The sequence below is a fragment of the Peromyscus californicus genome, unplaced genomic scaffold (genome assembly GCF_007827085.1).
Source record: "Peromyscus californicus insignis strain IS unplaced genomic scaffold, ASM782708v3 Scaffold_3__1_contigs__length_106647218, whole genome shotgun sequence".
In the NCBI taxonomy this organism is placed as follows: Eukaryota; Metazoa; Chordata; class Mammalia; order Rodentia; family Cricetidae; genus Peromyscus; species Peromyscus californicus.
The window spans coordinates 42,917,342-42,930,582 of NW_026294551.1; the positions used below are offsets into that span (position 1 = coordinate 42,917,342).

The 13,241-nt window shown below is 45.2% G+C and overlaps 1 protein-coding gene across 1 annotated transcript; it reads left to right on the forward strand.

Annotated features, from left to right (window-relative positions):
• Positions 1-5,680: 5,680 nt before the first annotated feature.
• LOC128122559 (complex I assembly factor TMEM126B, mitochondrial-like) lies at positions 5,681-10,070 on the forward strand. The gene is given in 3 exon segments (XM_052758208.1): positions 5,681-5,698; positions 9,554-9,972; positions 9,974-10,070. Coding segments are annotated over 3 exon segments (534 nt in total).
• Positions 10,071-13,241: the final 3,171 nt, after the last annotated feature.

Sequence of the window (13,241 nt, forward strand, 5' to 3'; positions counted from 1 at the left end):
TCTTCCAGATGGGTCTGGGCAATCGAATTCAAGTTGTCAGATTTGGCAGCAAGTGCCTTTACCCGCTGAACCATCTCTCCAGCCAATATCATTTTTAATCACTAAAAAATTCCGTGTACTGCATTTACCACAATGTATTTAGCCATCTTATTGTGTTTTTAATATATTTTCACTATAATCAATAATATAGTAAACGTATTTTTGCATGAGTCTTCCATTTTTTTATTGGCTTACAAAATATTCTTGGTCATGAAATCTGTGGATAAAAAAATAGTAGTTTGTTTTCTTCTTTCCTTCCTTCCCTCCCTCCCTCCATCCCTCTATTCCTTCCTTCCTTCTCTCTCTCCCTCCCTCCCTCCCTCCTTTTTTTCAACAGGGTCTCATTCTGTTGCCCAGGCTGGCCTTGAACTTGCTATCTTCCTGCTTCAGATTCCTGAGTTCCAGGATTACAGGTATGCACTATCTGGCTCAGGGTTATTTTTGTTTTGTTTTGTTTTTCATATTTGAAAAATACAATGGTAAATTGTTCTCGGAGAGGCTTATTCTGGTTTACAACCCCACCAACAATGTGTCTAATTCACTTTCTGTTGCCAAGAGTGGCTTACTGTATTTTTCAAGTCTCCCAGGATGGAGCACCTGTAGATTTGTGTTCTAATCCCATGTTAACCTAACCTTTAAAGCTAGGAGATGTTTCCCTTTTGCTGTGCAAACTAAATCTGTTCTGTCAAATGGAGACCCGGCTTCATTCTGGAAGGACTCAAGCATTGTGCTCTGAGCACGTTCTTATCTTTGCGTAAGCCCTCAGCCAAGTTTGCATGAATCATGATAGAAGAAAAACATTACCATCCTTCCAAGGGCTCTAGAGCTTCTCTACTGGATTATGGCTTGGAATAGGTTCTCTGGGGCTGGGGAGGGGCAGGGCAGCACCAGAGTCAGGATCCATCATTGGGAGGTGGAAGTCATGGGGGCAAATCATGCTGGGGAAGGGACTTGTGTCCTGGGTTGCATCAGGACAAGGGTTACCTGTTAGAGTAGACATGTCCATCTGCTCAGTGTTTCTTCTTGTGGTAATGGGCCCTTTTCTCTTCCTTGGCAGTGACCTAGCCAGGGTCTTTAGACTCCTCTTTCCTCTGGGCCAGAAGGATTGGCTCATAGGTGACCATTGGCTCATTGACTCAAGAATGAACCTTCCAGTCCTTTGTGGGTTGTGGCATGTTAATGCTGGGCTATTCTATGTTCACGATATTCCTGTGAAGCTTGGTTAACTGGGATGCTTAGGCTGACGTCTGCTGGTTCTCTCTTCCCTTCACATGGGAAAAGCTGCCTTTCAGAAGAAGCCTGGGAACATTGTACTAAAAAAGGCACAGAGATGCAAGACAGGGTGGTGGCAGAGAGGGACGGTGTTCATGCCAGTCATCTCAGCGGCGGTCTGAATCAGATGTCTTTTTCATTTACAATGAAAAGACTCTAGTGTGCCTGGAGGGATCAGGTGCTTATGTCTGACAAGTGAGCGCAGAGAGTTCTAGAAAGGGGGAGCTAGGCTTGGTCCTCAGAGAAAATACAATAGATGCAAACATCTGAGATACTTGAGGTGATAGGATGGAGTAAGGTAGGAATTGGTTGCTGAGATTGTAAGAAAGGAAGCAGGAAGTACACAGCCAAGGGAGAAAAGGGACTGCTGTGTGCATCTGGGCACAAGGACCTGCAGCCAGGTTGGCAGCTGGTATGTTGAGGAAGCAATGGGCACAAGAATTGGAGTGGAAGGCAATCGAAGAACTGGTAGACCCAGTGGCTTATTGGCATGCTGTTAGTCTGTTCAGGCTGCCATAACAAAAGAGGACAGGGTGGCTGGGGCAACAGTGGTTCAGTTTCCCACAGTTCTGGAGGCCCAAAGTCAAGGTGCAGCAGTGTTGGTTCTGTGGAGGCCTTTCTGTCCAGTGTGCAGGTGGTCCCACGCTGTCCTCCCCGGGCTTCTCCTCAGTGTAGTGAAATCTCTGCTGTGTCCTCTCCTCTTTCTCCTCCTCCCTTCTCCCCCCGATCCCCCGGTTCAGGTATGTGCATGTCCCCATGTGTGTGGGCACAGGTGTGTGGGTGTATGTACATGTGGGTGTATGCGGAAGTCTGAGGCTGATGTAGGGAATACCCTTGATTGTTCTTGCATTCTGTTCATTGACACAGGATGTCTCAGTCAAAACTGGAGCTGGCCAATATAGCTAGTCTTGCTAGCCAGCTTGATCCCTTGTGACTGCCTTCTGAGGCTGTAATTACAGGAGGGTGGGCATATGCCACCCCTCACCCTCATTTACGTGCGTTCTGGGGATCAGAACTCGGGTCCTTATGCTTGGACATTGAGCACTTTAACACAAAAGCATCTCCCCTGCCTCTTTCTCTTGTTATGGGACTAGGGCCCGTAAGAGACCCCATGACCTCATTTAACCTTAATCACCCCCTTATGGTCTCTTTCCACAGCCAGTCACACTGGGTATTGGAGCTTTAGCCTGTGAGTTAGTAGGGGGGCACGTACACAGTTAGACCACAACACAACTCAAAGAGAAATACGTTTTGGCTGTAAAATGATTAATTTTTTTTGAGGGGAGGTGGTCTTAAACCTTAAAAAGATATTTGTAGTCACAGGCACATGTGTTTTAAAATTTTTCTTTTTCACTTATCTTTTTTTTTTTTTTTTTTTTTTTTGGTTTTTGAGACAGGGTTTCTCTGTGTAGCTTTGCGCCTCTCCTGGAACTCACTTGGTAGCCCAGGCTGGCCTCGAACTCACAGAGATCCGCCTGGCTCTGCCTCCCGAGTGCTGGGATTAAAGGCGTGCGCCACCGCCGCCCGGCTTCACTTATCTTTGAAGCATTTTTCCCATGCTGCTATAGTTATTTTCTCTCTTTTTTTATTGCTGTAGTTTTTTTTTTTTTTTTTTTATAACTACCATTTATAAAGGCTATAGTTCTTGGTGCTACTCTGGTATTATTGCTAGCTTTATTTTTTATTTTTAATTTTTTTCTTTCATTTTTCTTAAGAAGTTTTCTACTCACTCCACATACTATCCACTATCCCCCCTCCTCCCTCCTCCCACCGCCCCCCCAGCCCTCTCTCCCAAGCCACCCTGCATCCCCCAAATCAAGGTCTCCCAAGGGGAGTCAGCAGAGCCCAGCACACTGAGCCTAGGCAGGTCCAAGCCCCTTCCCACTGAACCAAGGCTGTGCAAGGTGTCACACTACAGGCACCGGGTTCCAGTTGTTGCTAGCTTTTAAATATGTTATTACTTATTATTGTGTATGTGTGTGAATGCAGGCCTGTGCCTGCTGTGTTTTGTGTGGAGGTCAGAGAGCAGCAGCTTTCAGGGGTCCATTTCCCTTCCACCGTTGGTTCCAGGGATTGAACTCAGGGTGTCTGGCTTGTGTGACATGCACCTTTACCTGCTGAGCCCTCCTGATGGCCCACTACCCTGTATCTCAACTAGTTTCCCTCTAGTCTTTACCATCAGTTTCCCTCTGCCAGCCAGCAGTGAACCAGCCTTCCATCCTAGTCGCCATTGCTTTCTCCTCTGACTGCCAGTGGCCGTCCTTAAAACCACAGCATCGCCTGCCAGGGGCTTCCTGGGGGCCTGCCATTCTGCATGAAGTCTGCTTATCCAACATGGAGGAGACCGGGGTGATGGGTGATAGCGCTCTGTATGCTGTGAATGCATTGCTCTGATTGGTTGATAAATAGAATGCTGATTAGCCAGTAGCCAGGCAGGAAGTATAGGCAGGATGAGCAGACAAGGAGAATTCTGGGAAGGAAAAACAGAACTGAGAAGTAGACGCCAGCCTGCTGTCCAGGGAGTATGTAAGGCACACAGGTAAAGCCATGGAACTCGTGGCAACACATAAATTAACAGAAATGGGCTGAGTTTAAGTGTAAGAGCTAGTCAGTGGTAGGCCTGAGCTTATGGCCAAGCAGTTTAAATTAATATTAAGCCTCTGTGTGTTCATTTGGGTTTGAGCGGCTGCGGGACTTCAGGACCAAGGGAGCTGGGCAGGACCAGGAAACCTTCAGCTACACCGGGGAGCTAAAGACCACTTCTCAGGGCTCTCCTCCATCACTGACAAGCACGGGATGATGGTGACTGTGCTCCTTGGCCAGGCATGGGAGGTTCTCACAATCCAATATTTTTTTTTCTTTATTTAGAGAATATTCTATTAGTTTTGGTAATCAAACTCACTAAGATAAGACTATACCGTACATATTAATATAGTGCTTTCCTCCTGGACACATGGTAAAGAATTTAGTTTGAGGCTGGAGAGATGCCTCAGCAGTTCAGAGCACTTGCTGCTCTTCCAGATGAACCAAGTTTGGTTTCCACCCCAACAGTCAGGCATCTTAACAACTGCCTGTAACTACAGCCCTGGGGGGCTGACGTCTTCTTCTGGTCTCTATGGACAACCCACATACATACACATAACTGAAAATAAACATAAATAGTTTGTTGTTGTTTTTTTGAGATAGGGCCTCTCCACATAGCCCTGGCTGTCCTGGAACTCACTCTGTAGACCAGGCTGGCCTCAAACTCACAGAGGTCCACCAGCCTCTGCCTTATGTGTGCTGGGATTAAAGGCGTGCATCACCGTGGCCAGCGATGAATAGTTTTAAAAATATTAAGTTTAACATTTCTAGATCTAGACCACTATGCCACAGTCCCACATTAACTTGGTTACTTCCCACTTCTCATCATTCTTTGTTCCTATTTGAACCTTTCTAGAGTCAGCCAGGTCCCTCGTTGTTGTGAAATGCCATGTCTGTCCCACTTTACTATTTTGTGTAGAGGCTTTTCCTCAGATTGGAGTTTCACTCAAGTTGCATTATTAAAATTTATCTAGGTGTATATATTTGATCTCCCTTCTAGATACACTTCCCCACCAAGCAACTCACTACATGCCTTAACATCAAGCCTGGACTCCTATTATGTAAAATCAGGAAATAAACGGCATCTAATTCATATGGTTGTGGCATATAAGGTGCATTGTATATGGCAATGTGTAAAAGTCTCCTTATTGGCCCTGGAACATAAATGCTTTAGGACTCTGTTATAGCATTGAGATTGGCACTCTGGAAATGTTTGTTGAATTAATTTCAGATTTAGTTCATGGGCAAACAGAAGGACAATGGCTTTTCTGTCTCCCCTTGGTCTCTACCCTTTTTTCTGGAACCGCCTACCAAACTTGCTCCACATCTGACCTAACTCAATGCAATGAGAGACCTCAGATGGTTAAGTTTCCTGTTGTGCAGTGGAATCAGTTCCTCCCCTAGGGCCCAGCACCCCTTTCTTGGAGCCAGTTTCTTGGGGCTTGATTGAAGTTTCTAAATAGGACATCCTGACGCACCTGTACCCTCTCAGAGCCGGTGGGACCACAGCCAGACACTCCACTTCCTCTTGGCAATCCTGATCCTGGCTTCTGAGGAGCCCATGTACTATCTGTCTAAATACTTAAAACGTAGGACTCAGACTAATGAAGTGTTACACACCGCAGGTGCTATCCTTTTACCTGACGACAAGGCTGGAAATGGGTAAAGCTGTGTGACTCATCTCCCTGAAACGGATGAGATAGCAAGCGGGAAGGAATTTAGCCACAGTTGTGTCTAACTAGGGGCTCAGCAGGTCTGACTAAAATTAAAATGCAGGACTGGTACGATGGTTCAGCAGGCGAAGGTGTTTGCTGCCAAGGCTGATGATCTGGATTTGATTCCTTGGACCTACATGACTGAGAAAATTTGTAACTGAAAGTTTTCCCGTGTCCCGCCGACCCACCACAGTCAGGACAAATCTCTCTCAGCCACCAGTCCTGCAGCTACTCGGACCCAAATAAACACACACAGGCTAATATTATTTTTAAACTATGGCCATGGCAGGCTTCTTGCTATCTAGATCTTACATCTTAAATTAACCCATTTCTATAAATCTGTACTTTGCCACGTGGCTCGTGGCTTACCAGTACTTTTTCATCTTGCTTCTCATGGTGGTGGCTGGCAGCATCTCCTCTGCTCTGTCTTTTTCCTTCCTCCTCTCTAGTTAGAATGTCCTGCTTAACCTTATTCTGCTTCACCATTGGCCAAACAGCTTTATTTATCAACACATATTCACAGCATACAGAAAGACATCATCCATCAAAAACTGACTCCTGTAAGCCGTCCTCTGAGACACACACACACACACACACACACACATACAATTTAATAGAAAAATAAAACTGAAAACATAAAAATTATTTTTTTAAGTTTTTAAAAAGTTACTTTAGAATATTTAGAAGAAAAGCATATTAAAATGATTAGGTATCTATGAAATTTCTCATTTTCTTAGATCTTAATTTTTTTTGCAGTGAGTTTATACTTTTTTTCATAAACCACTTCTGTGGTTACATTTATTCATTTCAGTTTGTATTTTGGTATGTTGATGGTTTGAATGAGAAGGCCCTCACAGGCCCAGATATTTGAACACTTGGGCCTCAGTTGGTGGCATTTGGGAGCTTTAGGAGGTGTGGCCTTGCTGGAGGAGTGTGTCACGTGGAGAGAGGGTTTGGGAGTTGACACCTTCTGTCATTTCTAGTTCTCTTTCTCTGATTTCTGATTGCATTTGTAGAGATGAGCTCTCTGCTTCCTGCTCCTGCCTCCACCCCCACTCCCCCAGGCCAAGATGGACTCTCATCCCTCTGCAACCTAGGCTGAAATAAACTTTCTTCTGGAAATTGCTTTTGCTCCTGGTGTTTTTGTCCCAGCAGTGGGAGAAGTGACTAATACAGGATGGGTTACCTTTTTAAAGATTACTAAAGCTGGGCATGCTGGTGCACACCTTTAAGCCCAGCGTTCAGGAGCCGGAGGCAGGCAGAGCTCTGTGTGTTCAAGGCCAGTCAAGGCTGCATAGTAAGACTATGCTTCAAAAAGACAAAAAAAAAAAAAAAAGATTTTGTTGTGGATTGTACAAATTCAGTGACTTTATGTATTATGGGTTTTTTTTGCATTCAGTAATTTGCTAAACTGTTATTAAAACCAATAAGTTCTCTATAGATTTCTGTGTTTCCTGATGGCTATTGCACATGTGGATAATGAATATCTTCATTTTTCTGGTCCTGTACCTTTAAACTCTCATCAAATACAGTGCTGAATGGAAAAGTCATAAACAGGCCTTCAATATGTCACCTGGAATGAGAGTGTGGCTGTTGACAGGCTGCTGGAAGTTAAGGAGATTGCATTTTAGTGGACAAAGGATTCATATCTGTATCTATCTCGAATGGATAGTAAGATTTATTTACATTTTTATTTACTGAGATGTAATGCTTTTTCTCCTTTAATCTGGTAAGGTCGCAAATTTATTAGTTAATTAGCTATCTAGCAGAGAAATGATCTTGTCTTCTTGAGATGAATACAGTTTGGTCAGGTGTCTTTTCTTTTTTCCCTGGACAGGGTCTCACACAATGTAGCTCTGGCTGTCCTGGACCTCCCTCTTAGGTCAATAGTGGGTCAGACTCCAGCTGCCTCTACCTCCTGTGCTGGGATTGAAGGTGTGTGCCACTGTGCCTGGCTTTCTTTTCTTTTCTTTTTAGTTTTTTTTTTTTTGTGTGTGTATGTTTGTGAATGCTTGTGAGTGTAGATGCCAGCAGAGCCTGGGGATGTGGAATCCCCTGGAGCTGCAGTTACATGTGGTTGTAAGCCACCTGATATGGGGGCTGGAAATGGAAGTCAGGTCCTCTGGAAAAGCAGTATATGCTTTTAACTGCTGGGCCTTCTCCCCAGCCCCAAATTTCCTTCATACAATGGTTTTTATTTTTGAGATAGAGTCTCTCTATGTAGCCCTAGTTGTCCTGGATCTTGCTATGTAAACCAGGTTGTTCTCAAATTCATAGAGCTCCACCTGTCTCGACCTCCTGATTAAAGGCACATACCACCATGCTGGGCTATAATACTAATTAAAAATATGTATTTTTATTATTTTTAAAATTATGCTTCTGTGTATGCAGGTGCTCATGTAGGCCAACAGTAGCAGGCCTTCTTAGAGCTGGAGTTCCAGGCAGTTGTGAGCTGCCTGGTGTTGGTGGCAGCTCTGGTCCTTTGGAAGAGCAGTGTGTGCTCTTTACCACTGGGTCATCTCTCCATCCCTACAGTGCCAATTTTCAAATGTTTTTATTTTTAATAGTTTAGTGCATTAATTTACTTAGTACGTGTGTGAGAGGGGTTTGTGGGGCGGCATGGATGTGCTGTGGTGTGTATGTGAAGGTCAGAGGGTAACCTGGGGAATCCATTTTCTCCTTTCACTATGTGGACTTCAGAGGTTGAAGTCAGGTCATCAGATTTGGTGGCAAACACCTTTCCCACTGAGCCAACCCTCCACGTTTATTGCTAATTGTTACTGTTCGGTTGCTGTGAAGAGACACCATGACCAAGGCAACTCTTATAAAAGGAAGGATTTAATTGGGAGTTTGCTTACAGTTTCTGAGGGTTCGTCCGTGACCATTGTGATGGGGAGCAGACAGGCCTGGTGCTGGAGTGGTAGCTGAGTTTATTGTGACTAGGTCCATTGCTATTGTTCACTATCACCATCTGCCTCCAGGGCTTGTTATCGTCCCAAACTGAAACTCTGTGTCCACTAAATTGGCCTTTCCATGGCCATCACTGTAGTTCTATGATGCGATTGTCTAGAACCTCATGAAAGTAGAATCAAATCATTTTGCTTTTTATGTCTGGCTCATTTCCCTTGGTGTCATGACTTTGAGATTCATCCATATTGCAGTGTGTGTTGGAATCAGCTTCATAGCTTTTTTTCCCTGCTCTTTAAATTTCATATGCTTTAGTTCCCTCTCTGTCTCTGTCTCTCTGTCTCTCTGTCTCTCTGTCTCTCTCTCCCTCTCTCTTTGTTTTTTTGAGACAGGGTTTCTTTGTATGGTCCTGGCTGTCCTGGAACTCACTCCGTAGACCAGGCTGGCCTTGAATTTAGAGATCCGCCTGCCTCTGCCTCCCGAGCGCTGGGATTAAGGTGTGTGCCACCACTACCCAGATGCATGTGCTTTAATTTTCAACTGGGAACAGAAACTGTCTTTGGAATGTCAACCTGAGACATTATAAGCCAGTTTAGTAATCAGGTCACAAGTCAAGGCCTGTTTCCAGAATAGCAATGGTGTGCTTAATTAATGTCATTTAAACACCCTAGCTGGGGATATAGCCCAGTGATAGGGTGCTGGCCTATCACACAATCCCACACTGCAAAAACCAACAACAAACCCCCCACTCTAATAGAAGCAGTGGGCATTTACTTCAAACATAAGTAGACACATGCCTGGAGAAATACCAGCAGAAGTAAAATCCTGAACCAAATGACTTTGCAGCCTGGTTCAAGCCCAGAAAAGGAATGTACTAAACAGTCATGAATCTGCTTCTTTCGAAAGGCCAACCGATACTCCATTGTTTGTATATACCTCATCTTGTTCATCTCCACTCACTTACCAGGGGCTGCTTGGGCTGTTCCTGCCCCTTGGTGATTGTGAACTGGCTTTGGTATCAAAATGGTTGTACTCAGTGCGAGACTGAGTCTGAGCTGAGGGGTGCTCATGTGGCCCTGGGGGATAGAGAAGTGCTCCAGGACATCAAGATGGCAATATATATGCATGGTCAGCTGGATCCTCTAGGAAATGCAAAGTTCAGAAGGCTAATGGTCATCAAAATCATAGAAAAAATGGCTATGTCAGAAAAGACTGTAATTATCCAAGGGACTTTATCGTTTGGAACGTCCGTTGAGTTCTTTGGGATACTGGCAAACTTCGTGTTTGGATGCTGTTTGAAGATTAAATATGAAGCTTTGAAGGTCTATGCATCATTGACTGCACTTCTGCCTTCGTGTCCCATAGTCATTTACAAGCTCTTTGTAACAGATGCTTTGTGTTCAGGTACCACAAGCAGGGAAAGCTGTGTTCTGAGACACTCGCTGGTTGGCTTAGCATGGTGTTCTATAGATCAGTGCTTTGGCATTTTACAAAAATGGACGTTTGGGAGTCAAGCATCATACTGTTCCTCTGCCACCAAAGGAAGAGTTCTAGTGCACTGTTACCCCCTTGTCACACTGGGACAAAAGCGTGATGATGGCTGCCCCTCTCGTCTTTCAGACAGCATTTGGAGTATTTCTTGTTACGGTTATGCAATGTGTGAAAGAACACTTAGGAAAACTGCCTGGAGACGGACTGGAGTCAGCGGAGGCTAGCTTGGCAGAGTGGGCCTTTTAATGGTGAGAACTCAGGCACTGGTCAAAGGGCAAAAAACTCAGCTTGCGTTCCTTTTGCCTGTTTTCTAGTAGAAACTCAGGAAACAGAAGTTTTCACCTCTTGTCTCATTGTGCAGAAAGGGTTTGGGGGCCTCAGGTCTGATCTGTGCACTAATATATTCACTTAGGAGACATGTTTTGAGTATTTAGTATACAGGCACTGTGTTGCATGTAATTAGAAATGATCTTCATCTAGAACGACTTCTCAATTAGAAGAGGAACAGCAACAAGATGGCTTGAGAAATATGCACATAATTTGAGGGAACTGAGATTATAACTGTTACCGACTTAGGAGGCATTATGGGAAAAAGTAACAGGAGGTTGTCAACTTGACACAAGCTAGGGTCATCTGGAAAGAGGAAACCTCAGCTGAGAAAGGGCCTCCGTCAGACTGGCCCGTGGGGCGTCTGCTGTCTTGATTAATGATTGATGTTGGAGGGCCCAGCTCACCTCGGAGCAGGTGGTTCTGAGTTGCATAAGAAAGCAGGCTGAGCAAAGCCATGAGGAACAAGCCAGTGGGTAGCTTCCTCCGTGGGCTCTGCTTCAGTTCCTGCCTTGAGTTTCCTTCATGATGGACTGCAGGCTGGAAGCTGAAACAAACCCTTTCCTCCCCAAGTTGCTGATCAGTGTTTCATCATAGCAACAGAGGATAAAGCAGGACAGAGGACTTGCAAGTTCACGGGAAAGGCAAATAGGGGTGAACTTCCCCTGCACTCTACTCTGAGTCAGGGTACCAGACTCGCTCTTGCTCACAGTGTGTCTTCCCTGCAGTTTGAAGAAGGTTTATCCCACCTCTGTTGGACATATGTTAAGAACCAATGGTCCAATGATCCGTTTCCTCTTAAGTCTAAAGAGAAGGGTTCCCAGTGTCTCCTTTAGAGTCGGCTGAGGCATTCCTGGGCTGTGCATTGGTCTCAGCTCAGAGGATGAACACTGATAAGAAAAGAAGTTATGGAATAAAACCCACATTCTTCTTGTCTTACCCCTGTATGTGGCTAGGTTAGAAACAAGCTGCAATTGCTTCACACTCATGAAGCAATGCTGAGATGTAAGGCCACGTGTCTCCCTTCTCAGAGGAGGAAACCGAGGCAGAGGAGGGAAAGACCCCAGGTACCGGGCAGTGGTCCCAGAATCTGGTTCAGGCCCAGGTCAACCTGATCTAAAGCTAGTAATATGATTACTGTAATTACTGTATTTCTTATTTGTTGAGTCAGCAAATTGAAAACAAATTTTTTTTAAATTCGAAGTTATAACTTCACTTCCCCAAATTCTGACATTAGACAAGAGCCAGTATTCTTCGGGCATGACCAAAGGAGCCATTTTCCTAATCACCAGCACAAGGGACAAATGGTACCCATGGTGCCTATTAGCATACGAAAGCTCATACTGGCCTCCAGGCTCCCTCAGAATCACAGTACCTGCGACACATTTCAGAGTCCATTTCAGAGCATCCTGGCACTTCTCACCCCACCCGTTACCCTGAATCTCCCCAGCTCATGGGCTTCCCTCCCCACAGCTTCTTGTTCTCCTTATAACCCTGCTATTTCAGTCATGGGCTCTCTTTTCCTCTTCCCCTCTCTTGCCCTCTCTTGGTCTCCTTCGTCTGCGCTCTGTCTTTATCTCTCTCTGTTTCCCTCCTCTCGTGGCCAAGTCCAGTCTCCCGGCCATGGTCACTCTACTATGTTTCTCTCCCTGCTCTGGACTCCTCAGATGCCTCTGGCTGTCCTCTCTCTCATATCTACAATAAAAACCTTCCACTTAACCATACCTTGGAGAGGTCACGGACAGTGTGTATGTGTATATGTCTCTGGGTGTGTATGTCATGAACGTGTGGGTGTCTGAGGACGCCAGAAGAGGGTGTCAGATTCCCAGGAGCTAGAATTATAGGCGGTTGTGAGCTGGTTAATGTGGGCGCTGGAAGCCGAACTCTCGTTCTTTGGAAGAGCAGCAATCTCTTGAACCATCTCTTCAGCCCATAGAAGCTGATTTTAAAATGTTCATTATATATTTTCTAATTAAAAGTAAAATAGATTATTATTATCACCTAAAATTTGGAATATAAAGAAAATCAGAAATAAAAAAAGTTATTCACGGTTGTACTTACATTCAGGTAATTATGAAATGTTTAATTGTATCTTTCCTAGACTTCCGGGCATGGTATCATGTGATCACTCCAGGCCACGAAGAGAGTAGCATTTAGTAAACTCAGGAGGCCATGTGTTTTGATTTATAAAGGTTGGAAAGACTAGAGATGAAAGTGATAGCAACATGGAGGCCAAAGCCTGTGGTGACAAAGATGGGCAGGAGGTGGTGGGGAGCAACATGGAGGCCATGGACGAGCACTGCTCAGCCCTCCCTCCAGGAAGGAGCTTGACAAGGAGTGCAGGTCTCTGAGAGTCTCTGGATGAAGCACCCTAGAAGCCTTTGAGTCAAGGTCTCTCTCCCACTGGGTTGACCATGGCTTTGAGATCTCCGCATTGTGACCCCAGGCAGCCCTGCCCTAGCTCCCCCAACCCCATCCCTTTCCTTTCACGGGATCAGATCTAGTGTGCTTTGAAGACATCCTCTGCTTGGTCCCACTTCCCCCTCCTTTGTCTTTGACATCACTGTCCCTCAAGAGAGCTTCTCTAACGTCCCCTCAGCCTCTGCTTCCCAGAGGACTCAGTAGCTGCCAGCGAGACGCTCTGCATTTCTGAGTTTAAAATTTGTCTCTGAAAAGTTAGAAATTTCCTTCCATCCTTCTTCCTTCTTTCTTCTGACAGGGTCTCCTGTGTTCCAGATTGGCCTTGAACTCACTACAGAGCTGAGGATGATCTTGAACTTCCATTCGTCCTGTCTCTACCTTGGGAGTTTTAGGATTACAGGCATGCATCACCTGCTCATGCAGGATTTGGGATTGAACCCAGGGCTCCATGCACGCTAGGGAAGCACTCTTATCAACTGAGATATG